Source organism: Plectropomus leopardus, chromosome 9 (genome assembly GCF_008729295.1).
Source record: "Plectropomus leopardus isolate mb chromosome 9, YSFRI_Pleo_2.0, whole genome shotgun sequence".
Taxonomy (NCBI): domain Eukaryota; kingdom Metazoa; phylum Chordata; class Actinopteri; order Perciformes; family Serranidae; genus Plectropomus; species Plectropomus leopardus.
In genome coordinates, this window is record NC_056471.1 from 5,090,381 (window position 1) to 5,114,370 (window position 23,990).

Here is a 23,990-nt window from a genome sequence, read left to right on the forward strand (position 1 = left end):
CATCAAAGGGAAGGGAGCCATCAGAGATGGGAAAAAACAAAACGTGGATGCGTCTCATGCTGTTGGCTTAAAATACTGACCTGACACTTTATACTTGATGTTTTGTACATCACAAGTGGAAAAAGTGGCATTACATCAAGTATTTTTTTTATATCACCATCCCCTAGTTCTAAGGTAAGGAAAACATAATTCTTACTGTTGGGTGATTATACAATAATAAAACATAGTTATAAATATTATATGCCATTTCTGCTAATAGATACCCCTTACTCCCACACTCTGGACCTTTAATTGCCAGAAATATTTTTTATATATCCATATTTAAATTTCTTCATATCAAAATGAGTCAAGCTCTTCTGTGTGAAAGTCCACAGTTACAAATCTTTAAATCTACCACTGAACCAAATACTGTCTTTTCCGTTTTACCTGCACTTACCTGTCAGCAAAACGTAGTAAACTAACTCACTCCAATAACCATATTCCCATCTAAAACCTACCTCTGCACAGAAAAACATATACACTTCTTGTTTTAAAGTATTTTTTAAAGTACAATCCTTGAATAAAGAAAAAGATCATTTGTCTGAAATCGGCCTTAATGTTGTTTAAAAATCATTTTGAAAAGGTCTGTAAAATCCTTAAATTTCAGTGCCTGATACTCATAGACACCCTGGTTATGTCTCAGGACTAAACTCAGTTTGTGTCCAGTGGTCTCTGTATTAAAAACACAGTCACATTAGGTCAAACAGAGTACACTCAACTGTAGAATTTCAGCCAAATATATCCAGAAAAAAAGCAAAGTGCAGAGGCTACCGATTGACCTTGAAACAGAGATAACTTGTAACAGATGGTCAGCACAAACTGCAGCAAACAAGCGCGCGTGTGTGTGTGTGAGGTATAGGAAGGCATCGATCAGCAAGTTCACTAGGTCACTGAGTAAATGGAAGGGGTGAAAGGGACAAGGGCTTAAAGGCAGGTGAGTAAACAGAGAAATCTCTTATCTCAAAGTGTGAGAAAGAAAAACATTTGTTCATTTTGTCTGGAGGCTACTTTTGGTGTTATGTGTCAGACTTATTGAGGAAATATAAAAGAATGAGTGATTGAATATGTAATTTGGCTCTAAAAGATTAAAGGCATACTATTCTAAAGGCTACTTTTACATCTGTGCACAGTCAGGTGTCAGAGAGAATATAAAAGTCTTCAGTGGACCAGCTGAGTTAAATCCATGTGGCAGCCGATGGAAAAATGCTAAAATTCGGGGTGTAGATCCTCTTTGTTTCGCACGAGGGAAAATCCAGTAGCTGTAACATTTTCAGCAGTGTAACCTCCACGCAAGAGTTGCATCAGAAATTCAGGATTTTGAACCCGGTGTTCAGGTGTTAGAAACGCTTTATCAAGTGTCTCACGCAAAGTAAAGTGACACTGTATAGACAAGCAACGAATTCATTGTTCAGCTACAGGTGGAGACGGTGCGGGGGCTTTTAAAGCCTTGTTAAAACTGTATCGCCAGGCCTGATGTGAAATACTGTGTAGTCTCGCACCCACGTGAGAAAGAAAGAACAGGATATGGAGATTTGACAAATAAAAATAAATCAAATACAGAGCGCTTTACGTCTCCAGAGCTTTGAGGTTTGGATTGTCTTGCTTTGGGTAAAACAGGCTGCCCTCTTTGTCAGGAACAATACTTCCAGGCGTGTTGTAACCGAGGAGATTGAGTGAATAAATACCAGTTGGGTTCTTTATTTAAATCCAAGTAAAGCCACCAGCTAGCTAAATATATTCACTCATAGATCCTCTCCATGAGCCCTGCAAGGCTCCCAAAGCCAAAGATCTGAGGAGGTTTGTTGTTGTAGCCCGCAGCTACGCATCGATCTATCAGAAACTTCACTGGTCCAGTTAATCACCTTATTCCTGGAGAGAGACAGCGAGAAACAACAAGCCAGAGGCGAGGAAAGGTCCTGCTTTTTGTTCGACTAATTCATTTTAATTGTGGGGTTTCAGTGCTTGAAGATTAATTAATGGCTGATATTTGCTGAAATTGGGTTTATTGTTTTTGTTTTGTTATTGTAATTGATGTAGTCATGTACAAAATTGACTCTGAGTTGACGGAGGGAGGAAAAGAAGATGAGATGAGAAGGGAGAAGGGAGGGGAGGAAAGGCTTCACTGACAAACCTAATCACCCCATTCTTTTACTGAAAGGAGGGGAAGTACGAATGGATATAAAGGAGTGAACGCAGGCCAGGGTGAAGAGAGAGGATAGGGAGGAAACAAGGGGAGGGAGGGATAAAGATAGAAGATAAAGAGAAAATAGAGAGCTTTTTTTTTCTAATTTGAATAACAAGAAAAAAGCTCCTCTCCTCCTAGCAGAATGAGAGGAAGAGAAAAAGCAGATTGAGGGAAGACAAGTCGGGGTCAGAAGAGTGGAGGTTTAAGTGGGTGAAAGAGTAAAGCTGGAGAGCGTTTTCAAGCTGTATCGATTAGTACAGTCTATCATTTATCCTGTGCTTTTTATCCCCTGTAAAGTACTTCACTAACCTTGTTTATATACTATATATAGCCTTGTAAAAAAGTCTCTATATATAAAGAATATGATGGTATCATTATTATTTGTCCTACACTGTAAAATCTAAAAAGCTGATCTTGCTTAAAATATCTAGAAAACTGTTTGCCTTAAAAAAGAAAAGTAAAAATAACAAGTAATATTCCTTTATATTCGATTTATACCTCATTGTTAAGTTTGCTACATTCACACTATTTTGTGAAGTTGTTGCAACTTAAAAATGACAATTGAAATGACCTTCCGTAAACCAAGTTAGTGTGACTAAAGTTGATCATGATGAAGAGGCCATTGCTAATAATGAAGTTAAGAGATCTGCTGAAAAAATATGTCTGACTAGTTTGCAACCAGCAAAATGAAAATCTATAGCACAGTAAAATATGTTTACTGAAGTTGCCAAAACTTTTGATTGATTGATTTACTTAAACTGAACAAAATTAAGTAAATATAACGAAATTTTAATTAGACTTAACAGTTAGATATAAAGTAAACATAAAGTAAAATTAACTTAAATTAAAGAAGCAGCCTGTCAGTTATTTTATTTATTGTGTCATGCCCAGCCTACATGGACTTATAAGACCCCGCCAAAATAGTGTTTAGATATTAAATTCAGTCATGACATTTTAAAAATGTCTTTTCTTCGGGGGAAAAAAGAACTTTCAATTTTTTCCCTAATACTATTCAACTGTTTTTTTTTTCTCTGATATTAGCATTTGATTATCAAAATGTCATATATTTTTTTCAAACAATTGACCTGTTTAACTGTAGTCATATTAGTGGTGTTATTTATAGTTGAAGCAGTTTTATTTCATCAGCTGCTATAAAGAGACAAGTTCCCTCCCCTTCCCTTTTAACCAATGGGACATTATTTTGGAGAGAAAAAAAAGCATTGTATTGAACAGCAGGAGATAAATACATTTTAATCCCTTTTGAATTGTGCCTTGACTGACACTTACGGTATTTGTCAATTTAAAAGATAATTTTGTGATTCAAGAAAGTTGCAGTTTGTTCTTGATTTGTTCTAGTACCGTTTAGGTATGTGTCAAATCTCTCAGTGAGCTACATCTCTCACACTAAATATATAAGCACCAACACCATCATGGCTGTTACCCTGGCATATTTCACTCTGTTCTTACAGGACGATTAAAAAAGTATTAAAAGATGTAAAAAACCACAAGTCTCCGGCTTTGCAAAAGCAGTGAGTTGGATTCATAAAAGTTTGCATGCGAACCGGCTCTGCAAGGTGTCAGTGGCATCACTTGTGCGACCTTTGGGTGTATAGTCTTTCTATTTACAGATTTTCACAGTTTTATACTTTAACAGTTTCATGACACATTGTATTAAAATAACATCCTTATTGACTGCAAAATTATCTTTTAAAAGTAGTACAAACATGTAAAATGTGTGGTTCAATTTAAACAGGATCAAACTGACCATGGGTCAACTGGTAGAGAAGAAACTTTTCCTTTTTGTGTTATTAAATACCCAGACTGTGGCACTGAAGAAAATAGTGCACATGGCTGTTCTGTGTGTTTGTTAATAAAGTGAATCTTTTTTAATAAAGTGAATAATCTATTAGAGACGCATTGAAAGCAGATCTCTGTCATCATTCATCTTCACTGAATATCACAGATTTATCAAACAGCCTCACGTTTGCCTTTTATCATGAACATGTCTGACAAAACACACACTCTCTGACATCCATCATCATGTTGGTCATATACACGCTCTTGTGTCTCAAATGAATTATGTTAAAGTCTTTGATGCTATGGAAACACATGCTGGCAAAATCCTGTATGTCTGCACAATAATAGAGCAAAAATACCCAATTACCTGCATCCTATAATTATTAACATTTGAGTTCAATCAATGCAATAATAACACTGTACTCAGGATTTAAACTGAATATATTAATAGAACTTACGGTTTCTGTGTGTGTGTATTGACAGGTGTCTGACAAGCCCAAAGCCAGAGGCACAGCCCTAAGGTAAGACAAATGGCCGAACTCTGAGCTGTAACATTGTGATTTATTTATCTCAGTGGTACCATCTATTGTGTCGGAGCAGCAATGTTCACATTTTACATATAAAAGCTTATTATTTGTGGTCAGATACGTGTTGTTTTGGTTGAGAGAAATATAGGTGTAATGTAGACATTTAGCTAAAGCATCATCCCTCAGCTGTGTATTATCCGGTGGCCACTGTGTCTTTGGCAGAGCATAAAGTCAGTGTGTGACTTTCAGCATCAAACAAACAATGTACTATAAATAAATGCTCTTTGCCCTGAAACATACAATTGAGGCAGCAATGGTCAGTGTTGGATGATTCTCTGTAGCTGCGGTTGGAAGCTCTGTTAAGGTCAAAGACGTCACTGTGACCGTGTATCATGGTAAAATCTAAAAGATGAAGAGGCCGAGGTTACTGGATGCTTTTTAAGTGTTTGAGTGTGGATCAGAGATTCTGTCTGGGATCAGTAATGTCTGAAGGTTATTGCAAATACAGCCACTATTAAGCTTTCTGGAGGTGTAGTGGCTCTAATTCACTGAAACATCTGTGATGGCAGGTGCCCACTTGATAACCCCAGTCAGCAGCCCGCTCTCTCACACTCAACTCTGTGCTGTTTGAAATTAGGCAGCAGATGTCCTCTATACTCACTATTTGTAGGTTAGTGCATAAATCTCTACACATCCGAGCCGCATGTCTGCACTCACCTGGGATTATTGTTGAGACATAAAATCCTTGGCATCATACCGTCGCACATATATACATACATAATGATAGAAGGTCAGTTAGTAAGATTTCATCAGCCTTCTTTTTACTAAAGGTAGTCTCATTATGGCTTAACACAAGTTGAACATGTGACTTTCATCAAAAACAGAACATATGGTGAACACATGGCTGGATATCAAATAAAAAGCTTTGCTTTGGCTGTGAAATTAGATTTTTATTAAATTTGTTTAGATGTCTGTGGAACCCTCCTCTTGCTTTGAATTAAAACATTGTACTTTTACATTGTTTTTTTTGTACAGTTTTGAGGTACTTGTACTTGAATGACTCTTTCCATTTTATGCTACTTTCTCCTTCTACTTCTTTAAATCGCAAAGATAAATATTTTACTTTTTAGTGTATTGTTATTCAACAGCTAAAGTTGCATGTTACCTTCCAAATGTAATGTACAATACATGTTTTCCCATTACAAAATATGTACTTTTATATGTTAAACAGCACTGAATTCACGACATACTTATTAAGTGATACTTGATTATTAAGATATGCTAACCCCCAAAATAATTGTTATTTAACCTTTATTCATACAGGTAATCTCATTGAGACAGGGGTCTCATTCTTAGACCTGTTTCGGACAGGATACAATATAATAACAATGAGTTACAGACACACAGAATCATCAGTACAGTACATACAACATTTAGATGAAAGTGACAAGTGGAAGATCAGATTAAAAATCTTTAAAACAGGAACAAGTTTCCAAAGATGCTTTTTCCAGTGCCCTTGAAATAAATTTTAAAACCACTCCTTGGATCAAGCTGGACAGCTTCAGATTGTGCTGTAGTGTGTTCCAGGTTGAAGGGTCAAAGTAAGAAAATGCCTTTTTGCCAAGTTTTGTATGTACGGAGGGAACACTGAAGGTAATAAAGGCTGTGACTGCATTGTTTGAGTGACATGCAGGAAGATAAATATGTTGGCAGAAGTCCAAGGATGGATTTGTAGATGAAGTTATTCCAATGCATAAGTCTACACATCGTTTTGCAAATCAGTTACTCACCTTGTGTTTGGCTGCATTTGTATTGAAAACTTTGTATTTCTCAAATGCCTCCATGATGAATGAAGAAGTCACAACAGAGGATTTTTTTTTGTTTGTTTGTTGAAGTTTATTTTGGGGGGAAATTTTTAGCCCTTTCTGACTGGGAACTGAACTGATAATGAAATCTTCTCCCTCCATCTCCAGATGCCATTTACAAAAACAGTCATTTTACTTTGCTGGACATGGGAGCTACTGCCTCCCTCTGTAGTTTCTGTGTGTTACTGTGTGACTTCTGTGTTTTAAATGGTCAGTTTTGAGCCACCACAGTCACACAATAACACAAACTAACAGATTAAGGCAGCACAGCAAGGTTAAATTGCTGTTTTTGTCAACGGAGTCTGGTGGCTTTGAAGAGATCATTGATAAGTTTAGCTTTCCTTTCAGTTCCCCATTAAATCAGGCTGTTTGTGTAGGACTCAGCATAGAACTGGATTATACTGGACAAGTTATGTGAGTTTTGCTGCTGTTAAACCCACAAACCCCCATGACTTTAATTATTTAATAGAGAACTTTGCCCGTTCTGGGATTCTTCATTCACCGTTGAGGCATAAGAGAAAAAAAAGTTTTCTTCACAAATTCAACCTAACACAAGGTGAGTCACTGAAATAAAAATGAACATTTAGGGGGTGAAGTATTCCTTTAAAGCTTCTTAAAGAAAAAAAAGACAAAAGAGGCAAATCTATAGCAGTGTAAGAGGTTTTTTATTCTGCAATTTAAAATCAAAACGTAACAATATAGACCCAATTTGACCGCGAATATAAAATAATAGGCCCCATCTGATTATCAGTGGCAGAAAATAGCAGAGAATATTTAAGCAGTTCAGGGTCAATGAAAGCATGGTTCTGCTTTTCTTATTTCAAAGTGGAGTGTGAGGCAGAAGACTCTTTGTCCTTGTCAGTCATCCCAGCAGGGGGATCGGAGCTGCTGTGGTGCACATTGGAAGAATTTCTTTTGTCATATTGGTAGCAATGTACTCACTTCATTACCCATAAATCATGTAGTGTGATGTCAGTACAGGCTCGGAGCATGATGAAAAAAATGATTGTCATGATTCAAACATCTCTGGAGAGGAAGTAGTGCTTGTTTGTTGGTGTTTTTTTGAGAGCCCTTGTATTGTCTATTCTTACACCAGGGGTCTCATTAAGCACAAGTTTTCTGGATGCTCCCTGTTTGTAGTCAACACTCACGTAACAGGCTCGAGACAATGTCCAGGAACAATTGTCCATGCTAACTTTTCTTGTGTTTGTCATTTTTGGAAGTGATAAATTCCATTTCCATTTTCCACAGTTACAGTCTGTGTGAGCTTTCATGTTGTGATACATTATTGTCTTCCCGTAACATCTTGGGGGAACATGTCACCTAATTAATCATTAGAAAAAATGTTAGTAGCATTTGTAACATCACAGAACATTGGAGAGAATTGGTGTAAACAGCTGATTTTGGCACCAAGATCAATTTTTCATAAGTTGATCTTTTGCTTGGAATGTGTTGTAAAGCTCAGACTGGTGCATAAGAATATAAGAATCTTTTATAAATGAGGCTTGTTGTGTTCACAGACTGAAGGCATTAGTATGCAAGTCTGGTGTGTGACTGCATGTGTGTGTGTGTGTGTGAGAGAGAGAGAGCAAGCGTGTGCTGTGTGTCTGTGTGTGCCCCAGGCCATGTGTTACTCTGCTACCGCTAATGAGCCCATTCACTCTGCAGCCCAATCTACTGAGCACCACACACACACATACACATATCCAGGGGGACGCTGGGACTAGAGATGCTGCGAGCGATCCACTGGCTATATCCCCCATGGAGAGCAACACACACACACACACATACACATACACATACTCTCTCTCACCCACACTCCTCACACCATCCATACAGACACACACATTTTTTTTTTTTAATCCTTGCTCTGACAACCTCACCCACATACCAATCGTTATCCTGCTGCCACACACACACACACACGTACAACCACCCACCCTATCCATCCCACTGTAGCGTATGTTCGACCGTGTCATTTTTATATTTATGCTCTGTAATCTTTAAAATCGTTGTGCTGTCTGCTTCTCTGTATTTTCTTCATTATATCCAATCTTTTATCATGTCTACTCTGGTGAGGAAAAGAGCCTGGAGTTATTTAGATCTGTCTTTTTATTCTAATTGTATTAGCAGTAATAGCATTAACTCGTGACCACATGAGTTGAAAATGTTTCAACTTGAGTGAAGAAGTTGTGCTTGTCCTGAGGCTTTTTCACATGCAGAGACAACAGGAGAGGGAAAGATCATCCAAAGTCTCAGCATACTCACATGGTCATTGCATACATTGTTAGCAAACCACAAGTAATGTATATACTTTGAGGGCCTTGACTTTTGGGGGCAAAAAGACTCCAAAAACAATACAGTTGTACAAAAATGATGCAACACACTTGGTAATTTTTAAAAAAAAACAGCAGTTTTCATCGGTAATACTTGGAGCTAGAAGCTTGATGGTGTGTCAGTTAGGGCTGCCCCTTGAAAGCTGGAGATTCAAATCATCAGTCCGACACCGTCAGTCGTCTAAGATTGCCTAAAGTCGAGCAGTCATGTTTTTTTCTCTGTGCAGTGTACTTTTAGGGATGTTTTGGTCCTCAGATTTTGCTGAGGAGTGAGTGCTCTTGACTTTCGCACTAGTCTTTGGCACAGAGAGTTGTGGACGTGCAGACAGCAGCACAGAGAAGAGTGGAGAGAACTTCTTATTAGAATTTACAGCTCACAGCACTTTTGTTTGAATGTCCTGTGGAGCCTGTCGAAGTTTTAAAACGTATGGAAAACAAAATGTCAAATATTTGTATCGAACAGCCAAATCTGATTTTGACTGGCATATTTCTGAGTCGATGCAGCCCTATTGTCAATATGCTGTACAACTGTTTGGCCTGTTAAAATAGATGCCGTTAGAAATCAGACATCCCTGGGGTAAGAAGATGTAGCCTCAGTCTTTTTCCAAGCAGGTGGAGGAGATAACCCTAAAACAGCATGGGTTTATGAGCAAAATTTCAACAAATTAGTCTTTACTTTTCAGTATTATGATAGCCGTGCTTACAATGCATTAACAGCAGACGCTAATAGAAGTTTACTTGTTAATCAGTAATTTTTAGAATGATTGAACTGCGGGAACCTGCTGAAAAAGAAATCATCTCATTTGTCTTCTCCTGTACTGTAACTCATCAGAGATGAATGTTCTTACAATCATGATCATTCATACAAACATGTCAGCAGGATGAAAACACAGACAGGTTAAGCAGCATGGATGCACTCTGCCTGTCAGGAGCATCAAGTGTGACATGAGTTCAAATGTGATGCACTTCTTCAAACAGCGTCACTCCTGCTGCTGTCAGGGAGCATTACACTACATATGTAGGAATGGAAACCTATTATAGCCTTCCCCACAGTACTGCCCCGGGCAAACACACTACACACACAACCACAAATACACAGACACATGCGCACACTGCTGAATGGAACCCATCAGCAACTATGCCTGTAAAAAAAGTGAAAAGTTTTATTTTTCGGACAAGAAATTCATGATTTATGACACACAATCAGCCATCCACAGTAAATGATGTGATTGTGTCTGATATAGAAAAACAATCTTAGTATTTTTCAAGTATATTTATAACTTGTCTAATTATACAATACATCTTAATACAGTGTGTAAGATGATTTATTCTGAGTGAAGAGAGGAGAGGAAACACTTAAGTGATGATTAAGAAACACACTCACCACACAAAGATAAAAGATGCATGCATATGTCGTGGGTCTTCCTCTGCATTTAGTTGTACTGACTAAGAACCACACTCCGCAGGACTGTCTTTAATAGCAAGGCATCAGAAGTAGCATCATAACTTCCCCGTGATTGTAGCAAAACAAAGCCTCCTCGGGGTCTGTCTTTTATAAACACTCTCTGTGCCTGTGTAATACCAGGAAGAACTCTAGCATTTAATGCTATTTAGCACATTGCTCACCAAAGTTATACACTAATTAACAGATTTATGCATTAAAATAAATGAAAATGAAAATGCATTCACATTAAAGGATCATTTTTCCCCTGAGTCAAAAATATATATTTTTTCTTACTCGCAGTGCTATTTATCAGTCTAGATTGTTTTGCTGTGAGTTGCCGAGTGTTTAGCATCTCAAGCGGAGTGCCATCTAGTTCCATTATATTGGCAAGAAGGCAGATGGAGACATAAAATTAAATGCTTTTCAATGTATGTAATATTCATTCATTGTGTAAAAAAAGAAAAAAATTCAACTTATGGTTAATGTTTTGTACATCTTCACTTTGCCAGTATGATCTCAGCAGAAATCAGCATGTTGGCTAATGCCAATATCTACTGATACCGATAATGAGCAGATATTATCATGAAACCCTACTAATAATATATTAGTAAAGCTTTATAAAATGTACAGAACAAAAGGTAAAATCACAAAGGAAAACTTAAACTGTTAAACTGTATTTCTGCTTCTCAAGTCTCACTACACAGTAGAAAGCTCTCTTTAGGAAGATTCTAACTTTATTACATTTCGAAAAAATATCTAGTTTCAAGGCCAAATTGGTTCATCTTCAAATACAGAAGTATCAAACAGACTCAGGTGTGTCATTGAATAGTCTCAGTCCCTCCCCTGGGTGGTAATCTCTGCTCTTCAAAATAAAAGTTTTTGCTAAATCCACATAACATTTTACAGGCATTCATAATGCCCTTCAAAATGAATGCTATCCCTCCACTTCTGCACCAGTGATTCCAAAAGCTTTCCATATCTCTGGTAGACTGTAATAGTGCAAGTGCAATAATTTCATAAATCCCCTCCAAAGGCTCCATATATCATAGTTTTACATGCACCCCGAGTCAGACAAACAAGCACACATGCAAGTATGCATGCAAACACACGCACACTCATGCCTGAGTGTACACACACACACACACACACACACACACACACACACACACACACACTGCAGAGAGTGTGAGTGATTGAGAGAGAGACAGAGAGAGAGATTGTAAAGCCAGCTGTGCAGCGGGAAGCCCTGCCAAGTTGAGGGCAGAAGCAGCGAGCTGAAGGCAGATGATAAGATGACAGATGAACTGAGCCCAGATGGCCTCCACATCTTCACTTCACAGCCCTGTAATACCGTTCTAATTCTACGTATTTTCACTCACTTCTTCAGTCATTTTGAAGAAGCTATATTTACCTGTTTTCCAGCATGATCCTCCTGCTTCACACTCGGTTACATCTCGTCTCTGCTGGCTGCAGTTTATCTCAGCCGTGGCCTGTCTGGCTCAGAGCCATGTGCTCCATTGTTTTCAGAGGCTGATCAATTCAGTTTTCCAGCCGAGGCGATTGGGAGGAGAAATAAATGCTGTAACTGTCTATTGTCTGTTAATTGTCCTCCTTATGTTCAGTTCCTGCTGGTTAATTAATGGTGACACAGTCCAAACTGAGCTGTACAGTGTAACACAGATGGACCCCGGAGGGTTTCAAAGAGCACATGGAGGAAGACTGATTATAGGATGCTAATATCTGCTCACTTTCTCAAATCATGCATGAGGAATGGGACCATACAGTAAATGATTAATTGATCCCATCACTCAATATCTGGATAATATTGTAAACCATCTAAATACAACAAGTCAATACATGTTTATGCAACATAACCAGTGATATCTGCAAAGTCTAATATTACTGATTGTTCTGACAGAAGAATACAATCAATGTATGCAGGGCTTAAGCCAAGATTTGGAAATACTGAGGCTCTCTCCCTTTTTTTTTAATAATTAATTTAACTGCCAAATGTTTTACTATTATATGTTTCTGCAAGAATTTAACTCCCTGCTTTGTGGTCTAAATGTTAGTTCAAAGCCCTCTCTACTCTGCCAAAAATGTATTTCTAAATCACTTTTATACTAATTAGTTTTTTGTGTAAAACCAACAATTTCAAAGAAATTTAGTCTTTAAAATGCCAGATTTTGCCTCAAGAAGTGAAGAATTTATACTCTGTCATTTATAGGGATGAGTTAGTAAACCATTATCTGCATCTGTGTTTATATTTGTTCAACCAACTAAATCACTTGTATTTGTATCGGTTCCTAGAATGGGCAGAGTTTAACCAAACATGGGTGGGGGTTGTTATTTAAACCTGAAAATAATATGGGTTGATCAGAAGTTGCTATATTTATTATTTATTAGAAAAATATTTGCAAAACAGCCTCAGTATTTAGCACCCGCGTAGAATTAGAGACTGAACACAGCTACCAAAATGAGGATTTGCCTTTATCAGGAGTACAGATATCGACACATTTCATTTGGATGATACTTGTTCTTGTAAAGAGTGGATTGTTTCTTCTAGATACTCATTTAATGCGAGCATTGGGTTCATTTAACTCCCAAATGTCCTAAAATATGAGAGGACATGAGTTATGGCCAGGTATGTATATATTATATTAAAGACTTCTTATGTGTTTCCTTATTTTCTGTCATATATACAGTATAATGTTATGATGTCAGATGTTGATAATAAATGTGGCCAAAGTTTCAAATAGTGAGGGAAACGTTACACGATGATTTTGGACATCATCACTATCAGCAGATACTGGCTTTGAAAATGAAATATCTGAATCAGCCAACACACTGATTTCTGCCTACATCACAAACTGATGTATCATTTTCTATTGACAAAATTAACATGTACAAAAACTCAAGCCCTCAGTTAAAGTATTGTTTTTATTTTGCACAATGTGTGACTATATTCATTGTATTTACGTCATGATAAGGGCATGCGTAATATGGTGTTAATTCCACTAAAGAAGACACTTGATCACTAAAATTAGGTGGGGAAAAAGTGGATGTGTCGGTGTTGGTTATTGGCCAAATGAGTTTGGATCCCAAGTAAACGTATGTCGAAGTAATTCCTGTTCAGGCCGTTTTCAACAAAGTATTTTTTTATTTAATATTTTTACAAAAACAAGCAAATGTCACCTAATGACAGATTTCTTGTGTGGTCATCTGCTCCAGGCACACAACTGAAATTTATTTGGCATTACATTCACTGCTACATGTAGCTACATGCAAATGCCAAGAAAACATTTAACCTTGGTTGCTGATTTTGTTAATTTTTCCCTAATTTCAGATCACATTTCTGTTCGAACATGTTGTGTTTAGAGGCATTTATTGGTTATTTTTCACAGCAGAAAGTGCTGCTACACTCCGTTAGAGTCATTCAGTCACCCCATTATAGCATGTAAACACAAAAGACAAATATGACCCTGAAAATGCGCATAATATGTACACTTTAAAGCTACTGCATTCAAGACAGGTTTTTTTTCTGTTATTCTAGTACAAGTACACGTGTCCCTGCTGGTTGTATAACTACATTACTGTTGTTTTGGTCAAGGGAATTTTATCAGTAATCAAAACTCCATCCGTGTGTTGAGTGTTTTCATTATGCTGTTAATGTATTTCTAGAAACCTAGGAAATAAGAGACTATTTCTAAAGAAAACAACAAGGGCGGTGGAGGTTGAGGAGTTTGTTGGGGAGGCAAGAGCCTTCAGGATGCAATCAATAGATACAGGTGGTAAACAAGAAATTTGCTAATGTCAAGGTTGAACATGCAATGTGTCAGTCCAGAGAGGAAAAACAGTCCTGACATCCCGTCTCAGGCGACCAAACAGCCGGCTGTAGTCTTGGAAGAAGAGCAAAGTGAAGGGTAAACATCCTGTGCGATAAAGAGCAAGTCAGTGTCATGATAAAGCAGCAGCAGTTTGATAGTGTAGCTCTGGAGCTCTCACTTCATGTTTGGTACAAAAGTTTCAAAGGCACAACAGTTCAAATCTGACACAAAGGACAGCTCCAGGAAAAATACAGTTAACTTAAGGGTGGCATTCCAAAAGTACAATTCCTAAAAATAAACAAAGAGGTGGAGGATCACACTACCACCAAAAAGAAAACACACAGGACTGTAACCTGCTACAAATCCCAAATGGACTGACAACTATTTTACTCTAACACATAAACTAACTGTTTTCAGATGTTGGTCATGCATTGTATATATCAGTCATTTCATCCTTTGGTGAAAGATGTAAACATGGGCATGGGAACTAATTTGCATTCTCACATCTGAGCCATTTCAGGGCACAAAGGAATTTTTTGTGAAAAAAAATTGTAAATATATAGTTTTTAGGGTTTAAATCAATGCTTGGAAAGGGAATTTCAATCATTGTTGCCATATTGCTTACTGCAATAACCTTACTTGCCTAAATCTAAAGATGCTCAACCATGTGTCTTTTCTTAAACCTAACACCTGTAACCTTAACACCTTTATGTTAAGGATGTAATGTAATTAGTGGGGCCCTAATTCATAGGATATCACTCAAACCTTTGTATTAGGATACATTTTAGTTATACATCAGTGCACAGCAGTTTGTAGAGTTAAGAGACAGGATTTAACAGAGAGTCATCACAGAGACATATTTTCATGATATTGATGATCATGAGGTAAACAGTTCGTGTTTGCGTGTATTTGATTGGCCTTGTGGCAGAAGTTGGTATCTCTGCTGCCCCCACACTTGTTAAAATGAATGAGGAGGATTCTGTATTCCCACAGTAGAGTTATGTGTGTGAACACGGCCTAAGAGCAATAAGAAAGACTCCTCTTACTTTCAGGCCATTCCCTTTAACTGATAACACAAGTGAACTGACCTGCATCCACACAACAGCCAGGTAACTCTCAGGTGTGCTGTAAAAAGACATTTATTTGCCTACAGCCAGTTCTCCACTTGACCTTGTTGATGGCACCAACCATGAATACGTGCAGATTTATAAGTCACTGTATTTCAAAGCGTAGCTCCTAGCTTAGCTGCAGCCTTGTAAGTATGTGGGTGCCGTGTGGATCTTGTGAGGCCCGCTGGACATATCAAACCAACAGATCATTTTGTCAAGGCTGTAAGGCTTTCATTTCCCCCTGCTGTGCTTGTGATTTTATCACACAAATAAACAGACAAACACCAAAGCCTCCGCTGGAGCCTGAAGATCTGACAAAGGCTATTTTGTAAGTCTTATCTGTGTTACTTATGCAACATTGACACAGGCATACACAGAGAAAATACAGAGCGAAGGCTTGGCATCCTAAATAAGCTGAAGACCTTTACAGATGGAGAAGATACAGAAAAGGCAGAATGACACCTGTATGAAACACTGATGAGGAAATTGTCTTTAATATAGCGTTTATATACTACTAGTGTCATGTGTCCCATCTGTAGTTGTCTGCACAAGCTGGTATAAATTGATTTCCAGCTTTAAGGCACATTTTTTACAAATCAATTTTTAGTTCTTGGTCCTTCCTAATTATAAAGTTCAATCAGATGAAGGATTTTAAGTCATCCAAATCCTGGATTTTAAATTATCAGACAAACCAACTGAGCAAGCATTTGTTACAACTCAGCCCCAGCCACTGCTGTGCTGAACAGTATTGTAAAATTGCTTTATTCAGTGTTTTTAGAGGTTGAAAACACTGGGTCAGTATGTTTTGGAGAGGAAATAGTCCCTGTTGGTAATTCTGACTCCTCTCCTCAATGAACACTGAAGGAGTCCTAACCAAAGAAACTGACTGTAGTGAAGGCATTGCACTGTTTTTCACTATTGTTTGATTGAGACTTCTAGTGGCAGAAAACTGGCAGGTTTGATGTTATGAGTGTGCACAGAAATGCTTAATTCACATCATCTATAAGACAGACTGGCATAGCTTGTCTATAAGTGGAGCTTGTGCGCTGTTGCTGTCTGTGGTGCTGAAAACCATGGCAACAGTAAACAATGTGTCACAGCACCCTTTATACCTTTTGGTATGGTTGGCAATTAGCAAATAAAACTAGATGTAGCATGTTTGATGTTTTTTGTCCCCCTTCTGTAAAAACTTTCTCATGAACAGGAGCACTGCTTTTTAAAGAGGGACCAAAAAAATTGGTAACACTTTATGATACAGACCTGAGACCCATAGTGTATTAGCCCGACACTTAACATGTGTGTTCTTGTATGGTGTGATATGTCTTATATAGGGTAGACCTTTCCAGAACATGTGGCATATTTTGACGTTAACCTGGACATATGGGATGTGAAAAGTGAATGCACAATGTGTTTATATACCTTTGCAGAATGGCTGCGTAGGCCGTTTGTGGTACCATGTTTCGAAGTTGCTAGGGCGCCCTGGTAGGACATGCAGCTGATGGTCAGCTATTGCTCCATCATGTCATGTGAATAGCACATTTTTGCTGCCACTAATAGCATTTAACAGTCATTTAACAGTCATTTATATTCAGCATGTGCTCCATTAATGTGAAGGTAGCTTTATTTGGTGCATGTTACAGCCCATCGTGCACTGCCCACTGTTGGCTTTCCTATAGAAAAAGCAACATGCATAGACTTCATGTGGCCTGTAATGATGGCATGAGATTGTATTTTTTAAGACTTTCACCAACCCTGAGCTGAGTTCGGTCCGGTTTCATCCAGACTGTTGAGCCACTGGTGCTCCATTTGGCTTATGGGTGCAGCTGCTTGAATTTTGTCCGTTTTATATAAACTGGAAAAATGTAGTGTTGTGTATTTCTTTTTTTTTCTTTTTTTTTTTTAAAATCGTAATAATGTTATAGTGTATATGCTATTGTCTGTTTTTGTATAGCATGCTTTGAACCTTTTCCTTTGTCATACAGACATTATTTTTTTTAAATTTTATTAACGAATTTCCAACAATTTAATTCATTTATTTTTGGGTTAAGACATTTTTGGCTGCAGCAGCGCCCCAGCTCCCCACTGTGCTTCTCCTGGATAAAGTTTATTTGTCTTAACTTCAACAAAACTTCACAGAAATGTATCTAAAGTGTCCAGTAAAGAGCCAGTCTGTCAGTCTGCACCAGCTGGCACTGCATTTTAATTTGGCACCGGCTACGGCATTAAATTATTTTCGATGGCTGATGGCTGATTCCTGAGAAAAGAAAAAAAAAAAAAAGGAAAGTGAGCCAGATGTAATGCTTTCACACACATATTCATCTCCTTTCATCTTGTTCCTCCAGCACATACTGTTTGTGTTGCCAGAATAAAATAGGCTAGAGAGCACTCATCTGAAAATCCCATTGAGAGGAGAAGACACTCACGCTTCCCTTTAACTTCACACGGTGCCATTTAAACAAAAACACAAACATATCAGCGTGGGAAATATAGACCCGTCTCGTGCTTCCACTCAGTTTTATCTTTTGGCAAATGAAAACGCAATAAAAGACCTGCATCAGATTTATTAAATGTGCCTTGCATGGTTTTATATAGCATGTACAACCCAGTGGTTTCTCTCATCAAGCAAAAGAGACATTTCATGTTGTAAATAAAGAATGACATGCAGCAGACTTAAATCATACATTCTCTGCTGCACTGGGCTCATACATGACACAGCCCAGAAATCGTATCCAGCATTTCCAGCTCTGATGACACGTGAGAACAGCACACTTCTACAAAACAGCCTCTACGTTGATGTTTGTTCTCACCTTGATTTCTTGCCAAATGTCGTATCGACAATGTGGGCTGGCCCACCAGGGGAAGTGATTTGTTTCCCAGAGTTAAAATGTAGGCGCACATCAAAAGCATCCACCAAATGGTACTACGTTTGTGGCACAATGAGAAGCAGTTGGGCTGAATCTGTGATGCACTGTCTAGACTGGCTGCACATCATGCCCCGATCAGTCTGGATACAGAGGAGGAGAACCCCACATGATGATTATTCTACAGTAAAATAAGTGATAGTTTTTGTTGTATGTGCTGTTTTGTCTGAAAATAAGTCTCCATATACTCTTTAATGTTTATGTCCACAGCCGCAGCTGCCATTATGGGCTCCGTGGTCAAATGTTTCTTACAGTAGTTCTCTTGTCAGTACCTTCTTTTGGATATAAATGAAGAACAGTAATGAGTCTTTTCTACAACAGAGAGCAGTTGCTGACTCACAGCTTTCTTGGCTCCCTTTAGTTTCATATCAAAAGATTCTTTAAAGACAATAAGGGACATTAAAAACAGACCGACACACGAGTCCAGGATATGTCTCTTATTGCCATCTGTCTGGCATCTCTATCTCAGTCATCCACTAATCCATGTATGAACAGGCTGTTCACTGTTTAAAAAACAAAATTGAAACAGTGTGTGACAATTGTGATCCAAGAAACATCACATCTCACTGATTTCAACATATAGTCTGTTAAAATATATACTGTCTGCGCTACAGGCAGTGATAGAGGCTTACACAATGCAAACATTATAGTCCAGTAGAAAAGACATATCGTATTTTAAAATAACCCTATAGAGTGCCCTAGAGTTGACAATATTCTGTGGGCCAACCCCTGAAACGTTGCCCTGGTTCCCTCACCAAAAGCTTATGGAATTTTTCCATTGGATTTTGGATCATTGCACAAAATAAGCTCTGTGGTGAACAAACATTTATGATACTTCCATGTTTTGTTTAGCAAGATAATCTTCACAAACAAACACCACTTTAAAGATTGTTCTTCTGTAGTCTGGTTTAGCCAGTTGTTAGCAACTACCCTTTATAAGACACATAAAAACTTCAAAGTTTACAGTGGGGTATTTACTGATGTACTTTATATTGCGTGACGAAACATGAAAGCCTTTTAAGCTTGTGTTTAACCACAGACCTTATTTCTGGCTCCTGACCAAAACAGACAAATTGAATTGCATAAAATGACTTGCGCATCACTTTAAAAAATTTTCTGCCCCGTATCAAGGTCCAATCCAAAGAAGATATTGCACTGGTGATATGACTGTGCAAACAGGTCTATAAAGTTTTGCTTCTGAGTGCGCTTTGCCCTTTTTTGCATCTGATTGCAATCGCCCATGTGGCAAAGAACAAAGGTTGCCTTTGTGCCAAGAACGCAGTAGGCAGAACAATGGAAAGAGAAAGTCAGGAAAATTGAAAATTTCAGCCTGCCAGCTCCAGGTTCTGACCACTCCTGAAAACAGGCAAGGGATTTGATCACTGAGGAGTTTAGACGTGACATTTAAATTACTACTAATTCTCTAATATACATGCTAATATTTTCTGTAATTGTGTGTATCTATCAGAGCTGATTTTTGTGAATTGGACTGTTTTTGCAGTGAGGCCCATTTGCATAGAAAATTGTCAATTATGCACCAAACGTAAGCATGATACCTCCTATAAATATTCACAAATAGCAAGGGGAGTTTGAGACGCTATTAGCTTGGCAGTGCAGTTAGAGGTGCATGCTGCTCTTTGCAGTGCTTTGAGAATTAATTTTGCCTCATTGGGGGAGGTTTAGCAGCCACAAAAGCAGTGTAGTCCATTTGTAAATCGTGAGTGTGCAATTCATATAGGGCCCTTCTTACAATGGAGCCTAAAAAGTAGTGTCCATGTTATTATCATCACTCCCAGGTACCAATCTCACTGTATGCATTCAGTTTAAAGATGCAAAATGTATCTGTGTATTTTACAACTCTACAGCTGAAAGAGATGTTGCTTACTGATGATAAGTGACATATTAACAACAGATCAATGACTCCTTGTAATGGAAAGCTGTCCCAAAGAGAATTATCACCTGACTCGGTGTGTCGTTTTAGCATCTTTTGGCTCATTGTTCTTGATTTCATGGCCGGCAGCTCTTCTCAGCACCGAAAGATAGACACAATATTAGCAGCTAGCTGGTTAATATAGTGGATTTATCAATTAAAGAGCCAAATATTTTCTTAGGCATTGGCTGAGACTAAAAACTGAGTTAAATTAGGGCTGGGCAATATGGCTTTGAAATAATATTGCAATATTTTGAGGCCATATCACAGTACACAATATATATCCCAGTATTTAAGAATGTTCTTTAAACTAATTTTACTAACTAATTTAATTTTAGAATTAGTTACCGTCTGGAGCTCTGCAAAAGCCCTGCTTTGTATGTGTGTGTGTGTGTCTTTGAGAGGCAGAGAGCTGCAGGAGAGAGCAAGAGAACTGGAATGCTAGTGGCTTATAAAAGGAAAAGTGACAATTCTTATTTTTAATGTACGCAATATAGTCATTATATATATCCTAGGTAGAACAAGCAACGATACATGAGTATATTCGATATATCGCCCAACGCTAAGTAACATTCATCAGGTAACCATAAATCAAAACTTAAAATGAATTCTAACGTTGCTTGATGTGTATATACAGTAGGCATCCATTGGCAAACATGTTTGCCATATCAACTTTAAGGTGATACAATGTCAATTTTTTTGTGTTTACAGCTTATAACGTCGCCCTAAGTGGCACAAAAAATAATTTAGTAATGCAGCTCTAACGTTGATCTGTAATAAATGTGTCATGTTACTCCTGCAGCCGTGTCTTAAAAAAAATATCGAGTCGTTTTCCCTTGCTCTGCCTGCAGAGCTAATGTTTTCTTGGTATGTGCACCAATAACTTCCCCATGTTATTTAGAAAGTATATAATTCAGAAAAATTAAAACTCTCCTGCTTTGAGAGAAAGCTGAATGTAATGAGCAATAATTTAGTTAATGGGAATAGTAGATCTGATTACATTTCTTGTTTTATTGTGATGCTGATTAAGCAGCCAGTGCCAGGAATGCAAAAAAACCAAATGAAATCTCAGACAAGATCTTGCTTTTCTCCGCTTTGTTTAGTGAAATCAGAATCGAACTGGCTTTCTTATATCGGTTCAAAACTGTTTTTGAAGCCTCTTTTATGTTTTCCAAACACACAACAGTGGCAGTGATTGCATAGTGGAAGGTCTGCAAAGACAAGACTGAAACACACACAAGCATTTATACAGGGAGATTAACTTGACGTTTGCCAGTATTGTTTCAACTGTGATGTTAATAGAGCAAAGTGAGGTGAAAATTTAATTGAAATTGAAAGAGAGAGAGAGGGAGAGACAAAGAGAAGAGAAGAGATGAGTAATGATAGAAGAAGAAAAACAGGCCGGAGACTGCAGTCATACAGTATCTGTCACTGTGTGTGTGTGTGTGTGTGTGTGTGTGTGTGTGTGTGTGTGTGTGTGTGTGTGTGTGTGTGTGTGTGTGTGTGTGTGTGTGTTGCCTCAGGAACAGTTGATGGATTTGCTGCTTGACTGCTCACACAGATTGGTGCCTGCTGTGATGGCAGCCTTGAACTGAAATTACATGCACACTCACACACACACACAAAAAAAGAACTACACATAATTGCAATTTCTGTGTGTGCGAGTGTGTGTGTGTAAGTTGGGACGAGCGGGTGTGTTGCCTCTAGGAGGCCATTTCAAAGCAGCGTGGAAGGATGGATGAACGCAAGGCCAACCAAAGCACCAGAGAGGATGAGACAATTGAACAGGTTCAAAGCGCAGTGTTTATGCGTTTATTAATAGCCGCTTATTATATTCTGTGTCATTCTTATTGAATCAGTGGCAGGGTGGCTGGCATCCCCAATAATCATACTTTTTTATTTTTTAATCGGTGAAACGAGACAAAAACACAACAAGAGATAAACAAAGATTAATTTATACAGCTTGGAGAGAGTTCTGTTTCACTCAAGAGTTTGATGATACGTTCTGCTAATTGAGGCAGTTGGAGCAAATTAGGAATTATCTTGATGTTGTTTTTGATAACAGTGGAGAGAATTGCCCGCGCTGCACACCTCTAAATCAAATCTATAGATGAGATTAATGTGTTTTCTTTATATTTGTGTTTAGGATGTGAGTTTTTTGGGCTGCAAGTGTAGAGGAGGTTTTCTAGGTAAACTGTGCCAACTAAGGATGAGATAAACATCCAACTACACCACCTGAGGAATTTCAGCCCCAGAAAATAACAATACACACTGTAAGAGCAAGATAGTATGTGTTATGAACTGACTAGATACACAGACTCTCCATTGCAAAACAGCGCTATAAAGATATTCAATTGATAAGTAACTGAAATTCAGTAGTGAAGTGTTCTGCCATGTGAAAATAATTTTACTAAATATAAAAAAAGAAGTATAATTTCTGAAAGTATATTTTTTACATGTAACCATAACGTGCGGTGAAGAGACATTAAACAGGATGATTAACATCCTCAACAGGCCAGTACCAATGGCAACTTCCTTGGCTGAAAACTGCAGCCAGAAAATGCAGGTCTTTGAACGGCACCTTGAGTTTGGTTACAGAAGACAGTCACTCCCCATAGACTCTTGTCAAAATGCCCAACTTTATGTAAGAAATAAACATGTTTCCAGTCTGTCTCAAAAAATGGTTTTGGTTTACACAGCCTGTCACTGTAACTAGGGTGAATTTTCTTTATAACTCACCATAATTTTTCCACTGCAACCTGTCTTTCAGGTCATGATCATATCACAAGTACAGTTATCTATTCTACTCCATTATTGCTATTCTGACCATCAGAATACTCATATTTACATATTTATTTTGACTGATGGAAATCCTCATGTCATGTCACTTCATTACAATTTTTATAGCTATCTTTGAACTGTTTTTTTGTTTTGTTTTTTTTTTGTATGTCAGTGTCGTCTTTTATGTCGTTGTTGCTATGTATAGTTTTTACCATACTACTCTGCGTGCCTTACAAATTGCCCCTCTGGGACAAATAAAGTGTTTTTGAATTTGAATTTAAATTTGACTGATACATTTTATTAAGGCTTAAAGTTATGCACAATCAAGGGTGGGCCGTTTTGAATGGCAGGCTGTCTGCCTATAGTGTCCTCAGCTTCTCAGTGAAATCGACCCCTCGCTCCTCCAGGGTAAAATGCTGAACTTGAGGCTTTAAAATGAAAGTCCACAAACTACTTAAAACGACTTTTTGTTGGTATTGGGTTTTCTTAGATAGAAAGTATGGTGTATTTAGTCTTTCTGTGGTGCATTCTGTGAGCTGTGGTGGTATGCTGATAGTGTATGGGGTTCATCATTCTTTAAGATGTAGTAAAGTCTCATCTGCATTAAGTTGATTCTGCATGTGAAATGACGATGCTTGAGAATTTGATGCATAACTATTACATCAGTATTCAGCATGTTTTTCCTCTCTAGCCTTAAATAATGCACCTTTAAGATCACACACAGTAGCCGAGCTAAAGCCTCGTAGTGTGTAGAATTATGATTTTGTCCTGTTGATAAGTAGCCATTAAAGGATTAATCACATGTATTGTGAGACTGAATCAAAGTTTGGAGCTGTGATTAGCCGTCAGGCTGATTTAACCTCAGACTGCTGCTGAGGAGCTGACAGATGTTAGCAGCACATCGCTCTCTGGTCAGTTTTCTGGTCAGACTCATCTTTGGAGAAATGAGCTGCTGTTTGCTAGTTGCTGATGTCAAAATGCAGTTTCTATTCATCCCACTATTCTTTGTTAATTTGTTAACTGATTTGCTGAAGAACCTTGTGTTTCAAAGCAAATAACTATAATGATGTGAAGCACAGGTGTCACAGAGATCAACAAAGCGTGGCACATCCTAAAATAAATTCTGTTCTTTTGTTCTTTCAAAGATGAGCGTGTAAATTCATCTTTTTCGTATGTTAACTTCACTTCACTGGATTTTTCTCTTTTTTACAGAAGGTCAACATTTACAA

The 23,990-nt window shown here is 37.9% G+C and overlaps 1 protein-coding gene across 1 annotated transcript in view; it reads left to right on the forward strand.

Moving 5' to 3' along the window:
• aff2 (AF4/FMR2 family, member 2) overlaps positions 1-23,990 on the forward strand; it is a 192,820-nt gene that overhangs the window by 127,195 nt on the left and 41,635 nt on the right. The window contains 1 exon segment of the mRNA XM_042493782.1: positions 4,505-4,542. Within this exon segment, the coding sequence (XP_042349716.1) occupies positions 4,505-4,542 (38 nt within the window).